Genomic DNA, 15,380 nt, shown 5'->3' with positions numbered 1-15,380 from the left:
TATATATATATATATATATATTATTTTTATTTTTATTTTTATTTTTATTTTTTGCTTCATGGGGCAGGTTCCGGGGTCATCCCCTCCCCGCCCTGCCCCGCCGAGTGTTTTTTTTTTGCCCCATTCGGGACAGGATGGAAAATTTTTTTTTGCCATCTCTAAAGCATCCTTGTCTTGTATGGCCACCTATAGATGTGCCATGTTACGGAATTGTTCTCGTCTTTTTTTTAATTATTTTTTTCTTTTAATTAGGCTGGCTCTTTTTTAATTAAAGCCTCCATTCCATCCACATTTTTTCTCCCATAATGCATTTTTTTACACCACATATGGTGGGACCTCTGCATTATTATGCCTCTTTCATATGTGATATATGAAACAACCTTTCCCATTATATCTGAGGAAAAGAGCCCGCGAATAGTTTAATTCGAGCAAAATCGACGTTGAACAATTTGAACGCATTTCACATCGTCCTAAGTAATAAATCAACATTTTTCCCATTGTGTAATACAATTCTTTCGCTTTTCGATACACGTAAAGTATCTCAGCATACTAATCCATGAACATCACAGGCTCGACAAATATATGAAGAATAAAATTAACATACAAACGTAACATTCCTCGCGTGCGCAATAAAATGTTCCTAAAACAAGATTTCGTTACAACTACTACACCAAATAGTTGCGAAGTTGGTCCCATTCATTTCTTTGCATTTCAGGTGCGTTTATTTCGACATGAATTTCGTCATCCGCGTCAGACAGCTCCACCTCGGCTGCATCATCATCTATGTCCACTCTCATGAATTTCTCGTCCACAACTCCAGAACGACATAGTAAATTATGAATACCCATCGTCATCATGACGACAACCACTTGTGTCAGAAAGTTGTAGATGGGCATACGGTTGAGGATTTTCCATCTCTGTTTCCACATGTCGAAGGCGTGTTCGATGACGTTTCGGCATGAACAGTGTCTGAAGTTAAATCTCTCACGAGCATTTCGAAACCTACAACGATGACCAGTTCGTTCATCCCAAAATTGTTGGAATGGTACAATATATCGGAGCCTTTGTAAGGGGACATTATCTGAGCCGATGAGCAAAACCAAAGTTCGCTAAATAATACTTACTTGATGCTGGCAGGGAAAAATGTATTTCTGGACTGTGTATTGCTCAACCAAGTATTCGAGCATCATGGGTATTCCCGGTTGTGCCCGCGAACACGAACGTAAAGCATAGATTAAAATTGTAGGCGACCAACACATTTTGAGTTAGTACGCCTTTATACGGGAGGAACAGATATATCATGGAGATCTGTGAAACAATACTTGATAGAAACTTCCTCAAATCATTCTGAAATTATTGCAATTCATGAAGCAGGTCGAGAATGTGTATGGTTGAGGAACATGACCCATCATATTCAAGCATCATGCGGGTTAACTTCAACAAATGATAGTCCAATAATTTTGCATGAAGACAATGCAGCTTATATTACACAACTCAAAGGAGGCTGTATCAAAAGTGATAGGACGAAATATATTTCTCCAAATTTCTTTCATACAAATGAGTTTCAAAACAATGATGACATTGACGTTCAAATTTCTTTCAAAGGATATTCTTTAAATGAAATGAATAATTGATCAGCTGATTACCAGAAATATTTGGGACGAACAATTAAAATCAACAGAACCTAACACTATTAATCCAAAGACTCAATTCACAAACTTAACTCATTAGCTTGTAATACATGTTTTTTGAAACACATGAAATTAATAATACCACGTGTAAAAGTAAGAGGAAACTAACAATGAAGCACATAACTAAGTTACATAAACTATGCAAGCAAAATACGTGTAATACTAAAGCGTATAATACTACGTGTATCAATAACTTAAAAATTAAACATGACAATTTGAGATATATCATCACAACAGCTAAACTAGCAATACAAAAAAAAAAAAAAAAAAAAAAAAAAAAAAAAAAAAAAAAAAAAAAAAAAAAAAAAGACCTTAATATCAATAAGGCAAAATAACACATTATGCTAGTAAGATCATCAATCATAAAAATTATCTATGACTTCCCCTAAGTCAAAAAAGGTACAAGTGTCAGAAACATTATAATTCCTTCGCTCATTCGTTGTAACTGTAACTCGATCATGGATTTTCAAATTTCCAGTAGATAGTCCAAAAAATAATGCATCCTAAATAGAAAACAGGAAAAGGTAATTTGAGAACTTCGTTGATGTACTGTCCCTGACCTGCGCTTTCCTAATTTCTATTGCTCTCTTCTAACATACCTTCTCCCCCTTTCACTCTCGAGTTTGGGGTTCATTCCTTGATGACATGGCCTGCCCCCTATTGGGTAACTACAACCGTTGATGCCGATGCTTTTTGAGCTTTTTCGATGAAACCTTCACAATCATTAAGTCCCATCAAGTACTTAGTGATCTTTATAGCCTTTTCCCCTCGTTAAAGGGTTTTTCATCAAATGTTCATCAAGTTGTATTTGATGCTCGAACAAACTTTTTCCATCCGTGCTTTTTGGGAGGTTTCATAAAAGAAGACCCAGCCTAACGTTTGGCTTCGAAGGAACTACCTATGTCGGAGGCATGGAACCGCTAATGCTGGGTTCCGCCTAGGGTTGTTGGTTGTATAATCATCAATCATAAAAAATATCTACGACTCCCACTAAGACAAATATGAAAAAATAATCATCAATCATAAAAAATATCAATGACTCTCCTTAAGTCAAATATTAAAAGCAAGCTCAACAATGTATCGACTTCTCCTCCTAACTCATATATTACTCAACTCCCCTGAAATAAATACTTCCCTCCTCATTTTTATCACGAATTATAAAGAAAAATTAAGCAATATAATTATGAATAACGCAAAGAGGAACGAGTGAAAAAATATACACATGGACAAACTATGCAAAATTATGCAAACATGTGTTGGGAGAATTTTTATTTTTTATTAAGATAATTCTTTTTCATGGATTTTTAAATATAACATCAAATAAAGCTAAAAATCACATAAACAGATATTTGCTTACTTATACGAGCATAATAGAAAAATAGTGAACTTTTCCCTCATACCTCATTTTGAATCTATAATCTATATGGAGCAAATTGTATAAACAACCCATGTGCAGAAAGTGAGTAATCTCCTGTAAGCAAGTCTCAAAATCTTACATTAGTAAGAGAGGACACGCAAATCAATCACAGGTGAATAAATATATTCCTCAAATTAATAAAGTCTAACCTAGTGCTACTAGCACATTTAAAATAAAAAGCTCAATACTGCAATTTTCTTTTATGGGAATCTACAAGAGCTTAAGTCAATTAGTTAAAGGTCATTCCATATTCTTGGTCACCTCACCACACCAATAACTACCATCCTAAATCTCACATACGTGGTTAAAACTCACTAGCAAGAGCTTAATATGTGTAGGGTAGATGATACATAAAGTAACATATACCAAGCATTCGAAACAAGCCTAAACAAAGTTTATAGAAATTTTATTCACCATTCATTAATTTTACTAGTACTCGATCACAAAATAACATGTGCACGGATATCACTTAAAAGTGATATGTCTTAAAAATCCTTCTTCCTTTTTTTTTTTTTTAAATTTATAAAACAAACAATACAAAACATATGAGAAAAGAAAAAATTTAGAGTACATGCATTAATATGCAGATTACATGAACAATGCAGATGCATGCACCTAAAGACTTACTCAATGAGGAACACAAGTGCTCTTACCTTTTAGAGCTACACAACAATTTATAACATTACTTTGACTAGAGAGTTCATTCTTTCTAACCCAAATCTTTTTAGAAGAAGACGTCATCTTAGTCAAATAACTTATCATATCAGTTAAGTGACTCACTTGATTAGCCAAGAGTTTAACATGAGTAATGAGATCTTGTTTGTTGTTGCTAACCAAGGGCTTACGGCACCTAGGCTTTATATGACCTAACTCACCATAATTGCAACAAGAGAGAATGAAACTAGGAGTAATTATATGTCTCAAGTTTTGATCCCTAGGTTGGGAAACATATGTTACTCAAAAGATCTTTGTCTCAGGACTCCTACACTCTTTGTTTTGTCAAAGACATCACAAACTTGGTTTTAGATGGAGTAGTGGCACGAAAGCTTTTTTTTTAATGACCATAGGTGTCCGGACCAGCTTTCGCACACCTCAACTATTCCCACAAGATCCTAAAGTTTACAGTCGGGTACTCACCTCAATGGCTCCGAGGGTACTCAAACTGATGATCATTGGGAAGCAAACCTAAGGCCTGACCACCAAACTACACCTTAGGATTATGAAAGCTTCTTTCTTTATAACCTAAACCTCTCCTATCCCTGGCTAGTTTATTCAAACCTAACGTGTCGTCAAACTTTTTAGATCAACTAGAAAATAACTGAAGTTGGGCACTAGATTTCTTAAGATTACTCGTAAGAGTCTTAACCTTAATTTCTAAGGACTCTTTCTTAACTCCCAACTCATTCAATCTTCTAGTTGATCTTCAAGTTTGACTTCTAAGCTCTCTTTTTCTAATTTCAATTCATGAAATTTCTTAGAGGAAGAACTAGGGATGGCAAAAAAACTCGTTCAACCCGATACCCGTGGGGCCCTATCCCTTCGGGACGAGGAATACTTGCCTGATCGGGTTCATGGGATGGGTACGGGGTGAGGGTCATTGCCCCGAAACGGGTATGGGATGGGTACAGGAAACATAGTCCCCGACCCGTTACCCACCCCGTTTAATATTAATTTCAAATATAAGTTTTTATCAAACAAAAATAATAGATTTATCATTATTTTCAAATAGAACATAAGTCTTTGACTAGAGAGTTCATTCTTTCTAACCCAAATCTTTTTAGAAGAAGATATCATCTTAGTCAAATAACTTATCATATCAGTTAAGTGACTCACTTGATTAGCCAAGAGTTTAACATGAGTAATGAGATCTTGTTTGTTGTTGCTAACCAAGGGCTTACGACACCTAGGCTTTATGTGACCTAACTCACCATAATTGCAACAAGAGAGAATGAAACTAGGAGTAATTCTATGTCTCAAGTTTTGATCCCTAGGTTGGGAAACATATGTTACACAAAAGATCTTTGTCTCAAGACTCCTACACTCTTTGTGTTGTCAAAGACATCACAAACTTGGTTGTAGATGGGGTAGTGGTACGAAAGTTTTTTTTTTAATGACCGTAGGTGTTCCGACCAGCTTTCGCACACCTCGACTATTCCCACGAGGCCCTAAAGTTTACAGTCGGGTACTCACCTCAATGGCCCCGAGGGTACTCAAACTGATGACCATTGGGGAGCAAACTCAAGGCCTAAACACCGAGCTACACCTTAGTGTTATGAAAGCTTCTTTCTTTATAACCTAAACCTCTCCTATCCCTAGCAAGTTTATTCAAACCTAACGTGGCGTCAAACTTTTTAGATCAACTAGAGAATAACTGAAGTTGGGCACTAGATTTCTCAAGATTACTCATAAGAGTCTTAACCTTAATTTCTAAGGACTCTTTCTTAACTCCTAACTCATTCAATCTTCTAGTTGATCTTCAAGTTTAACTTCTAAGCTCTCTTTTTCTAATTCCAATTCATGTAATTTCTTAGAGGAAGAACTAGGGATAGCAAAAAAGCCCGTTTAACCCGATACCCGTGGGGCCCTGCCCCTTCGGGACGAGGAATACTTGTCTGATCGGGTTCATGGGATGGGTATGGGGTGAGGGTCATTACCCCGAAACGGGTATGGGATGGGTACGGGAAACATAGTCCCCGACCCATTACCCGCCCCATTTAATATTAATTTCAAATATAAGTTTTTATCAAACAAAAATAATAGATTTATCATCATTTTCAAATAGAACATAAGTTGTTTTTAACATATTGGTGAAAAAGTAAAAATATTTATTAACTAAGGAAATAAAAAAATAAAAGCAATAAGTAAATAAATAAATGGGGTGATAAATAGGACAGGAGACTTGACCCACCCTGCTCCTGACTCGTCCCCAACTTAAACGGGTATGTGTTGGGAAACTATCCAATGGGGGTGGGGGTAGGGAAGGGTGCCCGATCCATACCCGCCACCCTTCCCCACCCCGTTGACATCACTAGGTAGAACTATTAATCTTCTTTAACTTAATGCTCTCTACATACAACTGGTCAAATGCCTCATGTATATCCCTGTCATCTTCTGATTCTCTCTTTCAATAATCAAATTGCTCTATGTCCTTAGGTGTCTCACGCTCGGTCCTATGTTCTCCCTACATCAATTTGGTTCCATTTGTAGGAATTGATCATGCCTACTTGTGTTGCTCGGACTCTCCAAAAGTGGAGAAGTATCCGTGTCGACACGACATGACACGAGATATGGATCAGATCCTTTATTTTATACTCGGCCACGGCAGCAAAGGGAAAAGATGGCAGGTGTCTTGCTTCTTAGTTTTCGGCAGAAGAAATTGTAGAGAGATAGAGGAGTTGGGGAAGAAAGTGAATTAGGGAAGACAATACGTTTGGAAGGGTTAAATGGGCTGTTGGGAAGTCCAATGGACAAAATTAATGAGGGAGTTAAATGGGCTATTTTGAAGTCCAATGGATTTAGTTAATTAGTTTATTTTTGTATTTAATTTAATTTGAGTTTATTTTTGTTTAATTTTTTTTATTTCTAATATTTTATCGTTGTGAACATTTTATGTTGTAATTAAAATGATTTAGTGATATATCTTTTTTGGTATTAAATCTAAATTTATTTCTATAATTTTTTTAAAAAATTATATAAGACATTGAAATTGATTTTTTTTGCTTAATTTTTTGAAAAAGAATTTTTTTTACTCAAAATTTAAATTGATTTCAAATTATAATCCATTTTTTAAATTGATTTTATCAAAGGAGTTGATAAAGTAAATAAATTACGAGTTCATTTTTTAATAATCAATATCAGTTAATTTGTTTACAATTTAATTTAATATTGTGGCAATTTGCTTTAATTGAACCATTTTTCTCTTTGTCATTTGGCATTGTTCTATCATCTTAAAAAAAAAAAAAATTGTAAGAAGTATCCCAGCACTCATATCCAAAATTCAGATTCTTTTAACCATATTCCCGTATCTTAATTTTTATAATGAGGAAGATCCGACTCCTAGATATGTACCCGTATCCGATACCTGTACCCGAGTCCGAGCATCATAGATGCCTACAAGTGCTGGGTCAACCTTATATTCTCTGTTGTCCTTTCAACTCCATCATTGCTAAAATAGAGCTCTCCCAAAGAAGGATTTTAAGAAAATGATTAGAGTTTCATGAATTCATTACCATAATGGATGATGTCTTCATAAATTGGTAAATTTTTGCTCAACAACGGAATTATTGTGCATGAAAACACTCTTGTGACCAGAGAGAACGAGAACATTCAAATTCTTCTTCTAATTTAGACTTGATGCTTTCTATTACTGAAACTTCACAAGCATGGATTTATTTTCTTGAATCACATCTCTCTTTATATCGAGACAAATGAAATACATAGAAAAGGAATGGAAGCACACCATATGTGTAATGGATAAATGCCTCTTTTTCTCCTGAAATTATCTATCTTAGAAGTCAATTACCTGAGCAAAACTTTACTCCAGGTGAAAGGCCCTCATTTGACCTTAGTAGGAAGTCAAACTTGTAGGTCAACAGAAAGCAAAGAAAGGTCTAATAGAACCTAAGGCCATCGACTAATTGATTCGTACATCTGACGGGTTCACTATGTTGATGAAGACCTTAGTCACTAGCTTCCTTACTGGTTTTTATGGGTTCAAAGAATGCTACCCCATTTGTTGAGATTTATTCAGTTGTCATACTTAAAAAATACATAGCCTTGCCAAGGCTTGTAGAACATATTCATACTTAAAATTCTCAATTGTAGCCGAATGTACCTCGTAATAGTGCAGGATACAACATCAAGACCTAACTTTGCAGTGGGATCAAATGAGAACTTGGACTATTAGAACAAAAGAATTATTATATATACTTACATTTTGATAGAGCAAAGATATCAGATAATAATCTCTTTTGCATCAACATCTGTAAAAATATTGCATTTGATTAAGTATTATAGCAGATGCTGCAGATCCCATACCAAGATTTTACAAATTTCAATTAATAAGTTCAACAGAATATGGCAAGAATCCCAGATACTATGTGTTTTAATAGATCACACAAAGTTTTCGGTATGATGCTACTAAAAGGATGCATAATAAACACAATTGACAAGAGAAACCAGAAGAAATTTTTTCCTTGCAGTCACTGGAATGGTCCAAGAGAGAGAGATGGCAAACGAAAATCCATCAATTACCTTCGCAGGTTAGCCAATCAAGAAGGAGATGTGCTACTTTAATAATGAAAAATAAATTAAGAAATCTTCTTTGCCCAAAAAGCCACTACTTCCCCTACTAATTACCATGTCTCAGGATGTTTCTGCTATGAACTAGATTGTGCGGACCATTGATGTACTTCAAGGCCTCATGATCATTGACAAGGATGAACTCCCTCTGTACCAGGTAATGACGACAATACTTCAGAGCCTAAACTATGGTATAGAACTCCAGGTGATAAGTGGAATAATTTTTCTTCGATCCCGATAGTTTCTCACTAAAAAAGGCTACTGGATGCCCCTCCTGACTCAGAACACCACCAATACCAACTCCAGACGCATCATAGTTTACCTCGAACAACTTCTCAACGTCCGGAAGTACCAAGACTGGGGCCTCCATCATCTTCTGCTTAACCAACTGAAAGCTAGCCTTTGCCTCCTCGGTCCTCCAAAAATCACGCCCTTTAAGGCACTCTGTGGTAGGAGCAATTAAGGTACTGAAGTTTCTGATGAACCGACAATAGAGGGATGTCAATCTATGGAAACTCCTGACATCGTGCAAAGTTTTTGGCTTGGGCCAATTCACAATAGAGAGATGTCAATCTATGGAAACTCCTGACATCGTGCAAAGTTTTTGGCTTGGGCCAATTCAAAATTGCCTCAAATTTGGATTGATCTGCATAAACACCATCAGTAGGCACAAAAAATCCCAAAAAAGTTATAGAAGTTGTGAAGAAAGAACACTTATTCTGATTGATGAATAAGCGCTCCATCCTCATTACATCAAAGACAACACGAAGATGATTAAAATGTAAGTCCCATGTTAGACTATAAATAAGTATGTCGTCAAAATAGATTACCACAAACTTCCCCATGAAAGGCCGTAAAATCGGATGCATAAACCTCATAAAAGTGCTGGGTGCATTGGATAGTTCAAAGAGCATGACCATCCACTTGTACAATCCATGCTGTGTCTTGAACACTGTCTTCCACTTATCTCGAGGCCTGATTCTGATCTGGTGATATCTGCTTTTAAAGTCAATTTTTGAGAAGACCTTAGAACCGAACAATTGATCCAACATGTCGTCCAGGAAGAGAATTGGAAACCTGTACTTCACTGTAATCCTGTTAATTGCCCTGCTGTCAACACACATACGCCACGACCCATCTTTCTTCGGCACTAGTAGAGCAGGAACTGCACAAGGACTTGTACTCTCACGAATGTAGCCCCTCTCCAATAATCCTACCACCTGTCGCTGTAACTCTTTAGCTTTCTTGGGACTGAGGTGATATGCTAGTCGGTTTGGTAGACTCGACCCTGGAATAAGGTCGATCCGATGTTGAATGTCCCTCATAGGTGGTAATCCTGGAGGAAGATCCTTTGGCATCAAGTCAGAAAACTCCATCAGTAGTTGCTGCACTTCTGCTGGTAATTCCGAATCCACATTCGCTGCACTATTTTCACGAGGCATTAAAACATAAACTATTTTTTCACGCCCGATCTCAACCAAGAACTTGGACATAGAAAGTAGATTGATGTTATTAACTATCGAGGCAGGGATGTTTTCTTCCCTACGAGGCACCAAAACAATTTTCTTCGCTTTGATGCTAAGAGAATAAGAATTCTTTAGCCCATCATGGATAACGCTACGATCATACTGCCAAGGTCGTCCCAACAAAACATGACACGTATCCATTGATACCACATCACACCAAGCATTATCAAAATATTTTTTTCCAATCGAAAAAGACACTAAGCACCGTTTTTCTACCGTTACCTCACTACCTTTATTCAGTCAAGACAATTTGTATGGTTTGGGATGACAATCCATCTTCAGTTGCAGTTTCTTGATAGCCTCCTCAGATACTACATTCTCACAAATGCCATTATCAATTATCAGCTTGCAGACTTCATCAGCAACTGTGCAAGTTGTGTGAAAAACGTTGGTCCTCAACCAATTGTCCCCAGAATCTCCCTTGGGAGTTAGCAGGCTCTTTCGAACGACCAGAGTCTCCTGGCCATCTCCATATAGCACGTCCTCATCTTCACCATCATCATACACAGGCTCCCAAACCTCCTCGAACTCCTTTATCATATCCTCATCAATCAGAAGTTTTTTATTCTTCTGACCAGTAGGCTTCCTGCAATCAGTCGCCCTACGCTCCTGTTCACCACATCTGAAACACTTAATACTTGAGCTGGAATTATCCCATTGTGGCCGATAAGCAGGACGAGATTCTTGAGGGCGAACTGGCTGACTACCTTCATCCCCTACTACTGGCCTCCTACTCTGCTGTTTCTCCACTGCAAGTGCCCGCTGATATGCCTCAGAAACCGTCTACAATGAATGAAGGCTTAGAACATCCTACAGGGGCTGCCTTAATCCCCCCAAATACCATGCTACCATATGCTCCTCGTCTCATATAAATCATTTCGAGCCACCAGCTGATAGAATTCCTCAATATAATCATTGATTGATCTTGCACCTTACCTCAGTGAATGGAGCCTCTGAAACAAGGTTTGAGTGTAGCCGAGAGGAAGTGCCCTTTCATCTTTTTCTTCATCTTCTCCCAGTCAGTAATTTTGGATTTTCCCTGTCGCTCCCTTAAATGCTTCAACTGTTCCCACCATGCGGATGCTCTACCTTTGAGCTTGATGGCGACTAGTTTCACTTTGACACGATTTGGAACCTCCTTATATTCAAAAATCTGCTCCACTTCATTCAGCCAATCAATAAATCCTTCAGCCTGCAACATACCAGAAAACTCGGGCAGATCCACTTTGAAACCGAGATCCACATGATGATCCTCTCATCCACGATGCTCCCAAACTCGAGCACGATTGTGATACAGGTTTTCAAAACTGGTATTGAAATTATGACGCTCCACGTCATGATTACCGAACTCCTACTCCGCCAAAATTTGGGTTAACTTTGTAACTTGTCTATGCAAATCTTCAATCATCACATTCTGATTATTACGATCATGGTGTGGGACTTCCTCAATCGAAACCTGCCCTCGACGACCACGTCCACGTCCACCAACCATTATAATTGATGGGATTTATCTCCCAAGAAGATACTGACGCTCTGATACCAACTGACGCCAGGTAGGATAACGATTATCCTATAGGCTCGTTGCAATAGATGATTTGTAAGAACAACATGAAAGAAAACGCTCAAAACCAAAGAAAATTCTCTGAAAACTCAACTAATATTATTAATAATTCAGAATGATGAAAATTAACACACAAGTCGGGTTAAATAGCTGAAAAAAATGAAATTATGGGAAAATTATCAAAAATGGCAAAATCCCGAAAATACACCAAAATAAAATATTAAATAAAAGAAGTAAGTTATCAAAAATTTGACTCAATTCGAGTTTTCTAGCATATGGAAAAAAGGACATGAAATATTACCATAAATAGTAAAAAATAACTAAAAATTAAATTTCGAAAAGAAAAATAGCGAATTTTGGGCTCGAAATTGATGCCCACCACGTCGTGCACACCGAAGAGAGCTTTTCAAATTAGGGTCATGATCGCGATTCTGATAATCGTAGCCAAAGTTATGGCCAAATTATCAAAAGTGTGTCAAATTCCCCCAATCAAGGAAATAATTGCGATTCACTTCCCATCTTTGCGTCGATCTGCCATCTCATGATATCTTAGCGCCATCATTGTGTTATCTGACAAATGAGCATCACTCTACTCGAATCCTCCTGCATCACCTTGTGAGATGAGTTATGCAAACCCATGTTGCTAGTGTAGATACCTTCATTCTTATGAGTTGCTAACCAAATGCATTTGTATAAAGAGCAATAGTTGCTTCAGCCAATACATCCCAGTTGCAAGTACAAGTACTGTTACAGCAGTGTAATTGGCTTATATTTGGATTCAATCACCACAAGAAATAAATTAAACGTGAATCAAGATTGAAATTATTAACAATCGTAGAAAGGAGAGGAGAACCCACCAACTTTTGGAGAAGTATCTTCACTGGGCGGATCTAAATAAACCTGAATTAAAAAGAATACAATATTATATAAAATATCTAAGCAAGAAAAAGTAATATCCAGAAAATGGGAATTGATCATTCCACCATATTAAATAACAAGTAACTTGGTAGTCTTTTTTTAATCAAATAACTACTTATTCATAATCTGGTCTTGTTCTCTCCAGTTGGTATCCTATCAGTTATTTTTTCATTCAAGTCACAATCTATAATTTTTTGTTTAAACTACCCTAGACGCTGGACTTGTGTACAAGTTCTCTTATTGATAGTCTTCGCTTTGGTAAGCTATTAAAAGATGATCAAGAATCAACATACACTTGAAATTATGTCACTGTATGTTCCGTAGAGAGGATTAAATAGCAAAAAAGGACTTAAAATTATCTATTAAGTTGTCCAATATGATAGTTTTTATTACAAGAGACTTGTTAGAATTCATCTTTTGTTTGGAAGAGTTCCAAGGAATTCTGCCTCGAGATGATCCTCTTCTTAGGGGATTTTTCAACCCTACGGATTCTTTAGCTCGATTGGCAATCAAATGAGCATGCTCTAATGCAAAGATGCATAGAAATTTAACAGGACTTAGCAAGGTATAAATACAAATGTACAAAGTTTCACTTTATTTGCATATTCTTCTATAGAGATAATAAGCAAATTTGTACATAATATAACGAGTAGGTAATCATATACATGGAGATGGTTTTAAGGATATTCGATGTCACTACTCGAATTTGGGGTATGTGTGACGCAGCCTTGCCTACTTAAAAAAATCTTCATCACCATATTAAAGTTGTAACTTGAATCACAAACTTTAATGGATTGCTAGGTAAAGTGAACTATATAGTCCTATGCCTTGTAAAGAAAAAGATTTTAATATAAAATGAAGTTAAAACTGATGTATTTTGTAAATGATGAGATTTTAAAGTTTGAATGTAAAAGATCACATTTTCTAAGAAACAACAATGCGAAAAGGAATAATAGGATTTACAAGTCGATGCGTACATAAAACAGTTCAATTTTGGAACATTCATAATAGACAATCGTTTTGTTCTGAAACTACAAGCTTCAAAATGAATTGCCAGCTTGTTTCATCTGTGCTCCATCACCATTATCATCAACTTGATTGGCCCATGAAGAGATGAGATGCTGAGTAATTGCAAATGGTCCCGAGATAAACAGAGTAGCAAGTTCTCCAATTTCGACAGTGTAATCTGCAAACAAGTTTTGCCCTTTCTCAACCCCCTTGCACATTTGATCTACTTTAGTTGCTGTCGTCTTCTGTGCCTTCTTGTATACAGCAAATGTAAGAGCCTTCTTTACATCTTCTCGAGTGTGCCATTTAGCGTCTGAGAAAAGGAAAAAAAGTTAAGATAACCACATGATTTAACAATAGGGAGCTACAATGCATTGACATGGACACGTGTGTCCGACATGACACATATCCGATACATCAATACACGATTTTTCAAAAAAGTATTGACACAACATGTCGACATATTGATTAAATTCTTTAAAATTCTTCATTTATATAATATAAATTTAGCTTATACTTGTTATTAATTTTCTTGTTGAAATCTTTTAAATATCAACGTCTATTTGTTATTTAATAATACCTTTAAGTTAAAAATATGTAATATTTCAGATATAAATAGGAAAGTTATCGTGGTAGAGTGTTCAAGGAGTGTCGGTGTCCGACACGTGACCAAAAGCTCTGCCCTCCCCCTCTATCCATCCAAGGGATGGAAAGGCAGAAGCATTTGGTGTCCCTTCCAATCAAGAATTGGAGCCTCACAATCACTAGCCCTTTAAGTTAAAAATATATAATACTTCAGATAAAAAAGAAAAATGGCTATGGTAGAGTGTTCAAAGAGAGTCGGTGTCTGACACGTGTCGAACACAAACATGCTACCCTAGTTGAAGTATCCGTCCAACGGAGGTAGGAAGTGTCTCTATGAGCGAATGAAGGTGGATACTAATTTGGACATGCACGTGGACAACCCCCTTTGCATGTGCACATGGAAAGTGTAAGCTATGATGCTCGGATTCGGGTACGGGTAAATCTAAGTGTCGGATATTTTATTTTCTAAAATGTAGGATACGGGGACATGGTTAAAAAGAATCCAAATTTCGGACACGGGTACGTGGGTACGTCTTTCAAATTTCAATTTTTTTTATTAACCCAATATGTCATTTTGAATAGACCAAAATCAATAGTTCGCAAAAAATGAAATGAGTATTATATAAGATGTTAAGACTAATAAAATAAAATTTTGGGGTTTAGTTTTCAATTATAGGAAACGGGAAAGAAAAGGAAAAGACAAAAGAAGTAAAAAAGGGTGAAGTGTCCAGTTTAAATTTGGAGGATCCGACACATATCCATACCCATACCCATACCCATACCCATGTCGTGTCGTGTCCGACACGGGTACTCCAACCATTTCGAAGAGTCCGAGCATCAAAGAGTGTAAGTATGAGCATGGTTAATCTGTCGATTAATTTTTCATCAAACTGGCAGGAGAGAAATTTGCTGTGGTATAAAAATAAAACTGTGGAAAGGGAAAGTTCATTTCATCAAACTGGCAGGGGAGAAACATGCTGGGGTATAAAAATAAAACTGTGGAAACGGAAAGTTCATTTAGGATCCATCAGTATAACAAAAGTACCTTCTAACTCTTCCTTCTCCACGTCTATCTCCAAAGACTTGGCATATGCATAGAACCCAACCATTAACTGGCACGGCATACTGCTGGGCCCAACTGAGGAGAAACCAAGTAAAAACTGTGAGCCCGAAAACAAGATACAACGAGAAAACTACAATCCATTTGGACTAGTAAACGCCATTTCACTAATTTGCAAATTGAATTTTCGTGACTAATGTTAACTACAAATATGTAATAATGTTAACTACAAATTATAAAAGGCCCTCTGTAGAATATGATTGTTTTTACACCATGGTTTGCCCTATTAAAATGTTCATGCTTCCTAGCACTC

General features: G+C 36.7%; 1 protein-coding gene across 1 annotated transcript; it reads right to left on the bottom strand.

Annotated features, from left to right (window-relative positions):
• Positions 1-13,397: 13,397 nt before the first annotated feature.
• LOC111407947 (nudix hydrolase 19, chloroplastic-like) lies at positions 13,398-15,123 on the bottom strand. The gene is made up of 2 exons (XM_023037673.1): positions 15,053-15,123; positions 13,398-13,735 (listed from the first exon to the last, which is right to left on the bottom strand). Exons 1-2 carry the CDS (start codon positions 15,114-15,116, stop codon positions 13,455-13,457), a joined length of 345 nt encoding a protein of 114 aa, XP_022893441.1. The 5' UTR covers positions 15,117-15,123; the 3' UTR covers positions 13,398-13,454.
• Positions 15,124-15,380: the final 257 nt, after the last annotated feature.

This window comes from Olea europaea, chromosome 13 (genome assembly GCF_002742605.1).
Source record: "Olea europaea var. sylvestris chromosome 13, O_europaea_v1, whole genome shotgun sequence".
Lineage (NCBI taxonomy): Eukaryota > Viridiplantae > Streptophyta > Magnoliopsida > Lamiales > Oleaceae > Olea > Olea europaea.
Note: the sequence above shows the minus strand (reverse complement) of the source record. Positions and strands in the feature narration are given on the sequence as shown.

Excerpts from the sequence above, each read along its gene's own strand:
- LOC111407947 (XM_023037673.1), bottom strand. The coding sequence starts at position 15,116 with ATGGTTGGGTTCTATGCATATGCCAAGTCTTTGGAGATAGACGTGGAG. Across the intron at positions 13,736-15,052 it reads GGAGAAGGAAGAGTTAGAAG|ACGCTAAATGGCACACTCGA; the intron begins GTACTTTTGTTA and ends TCCTTTTCTCAG.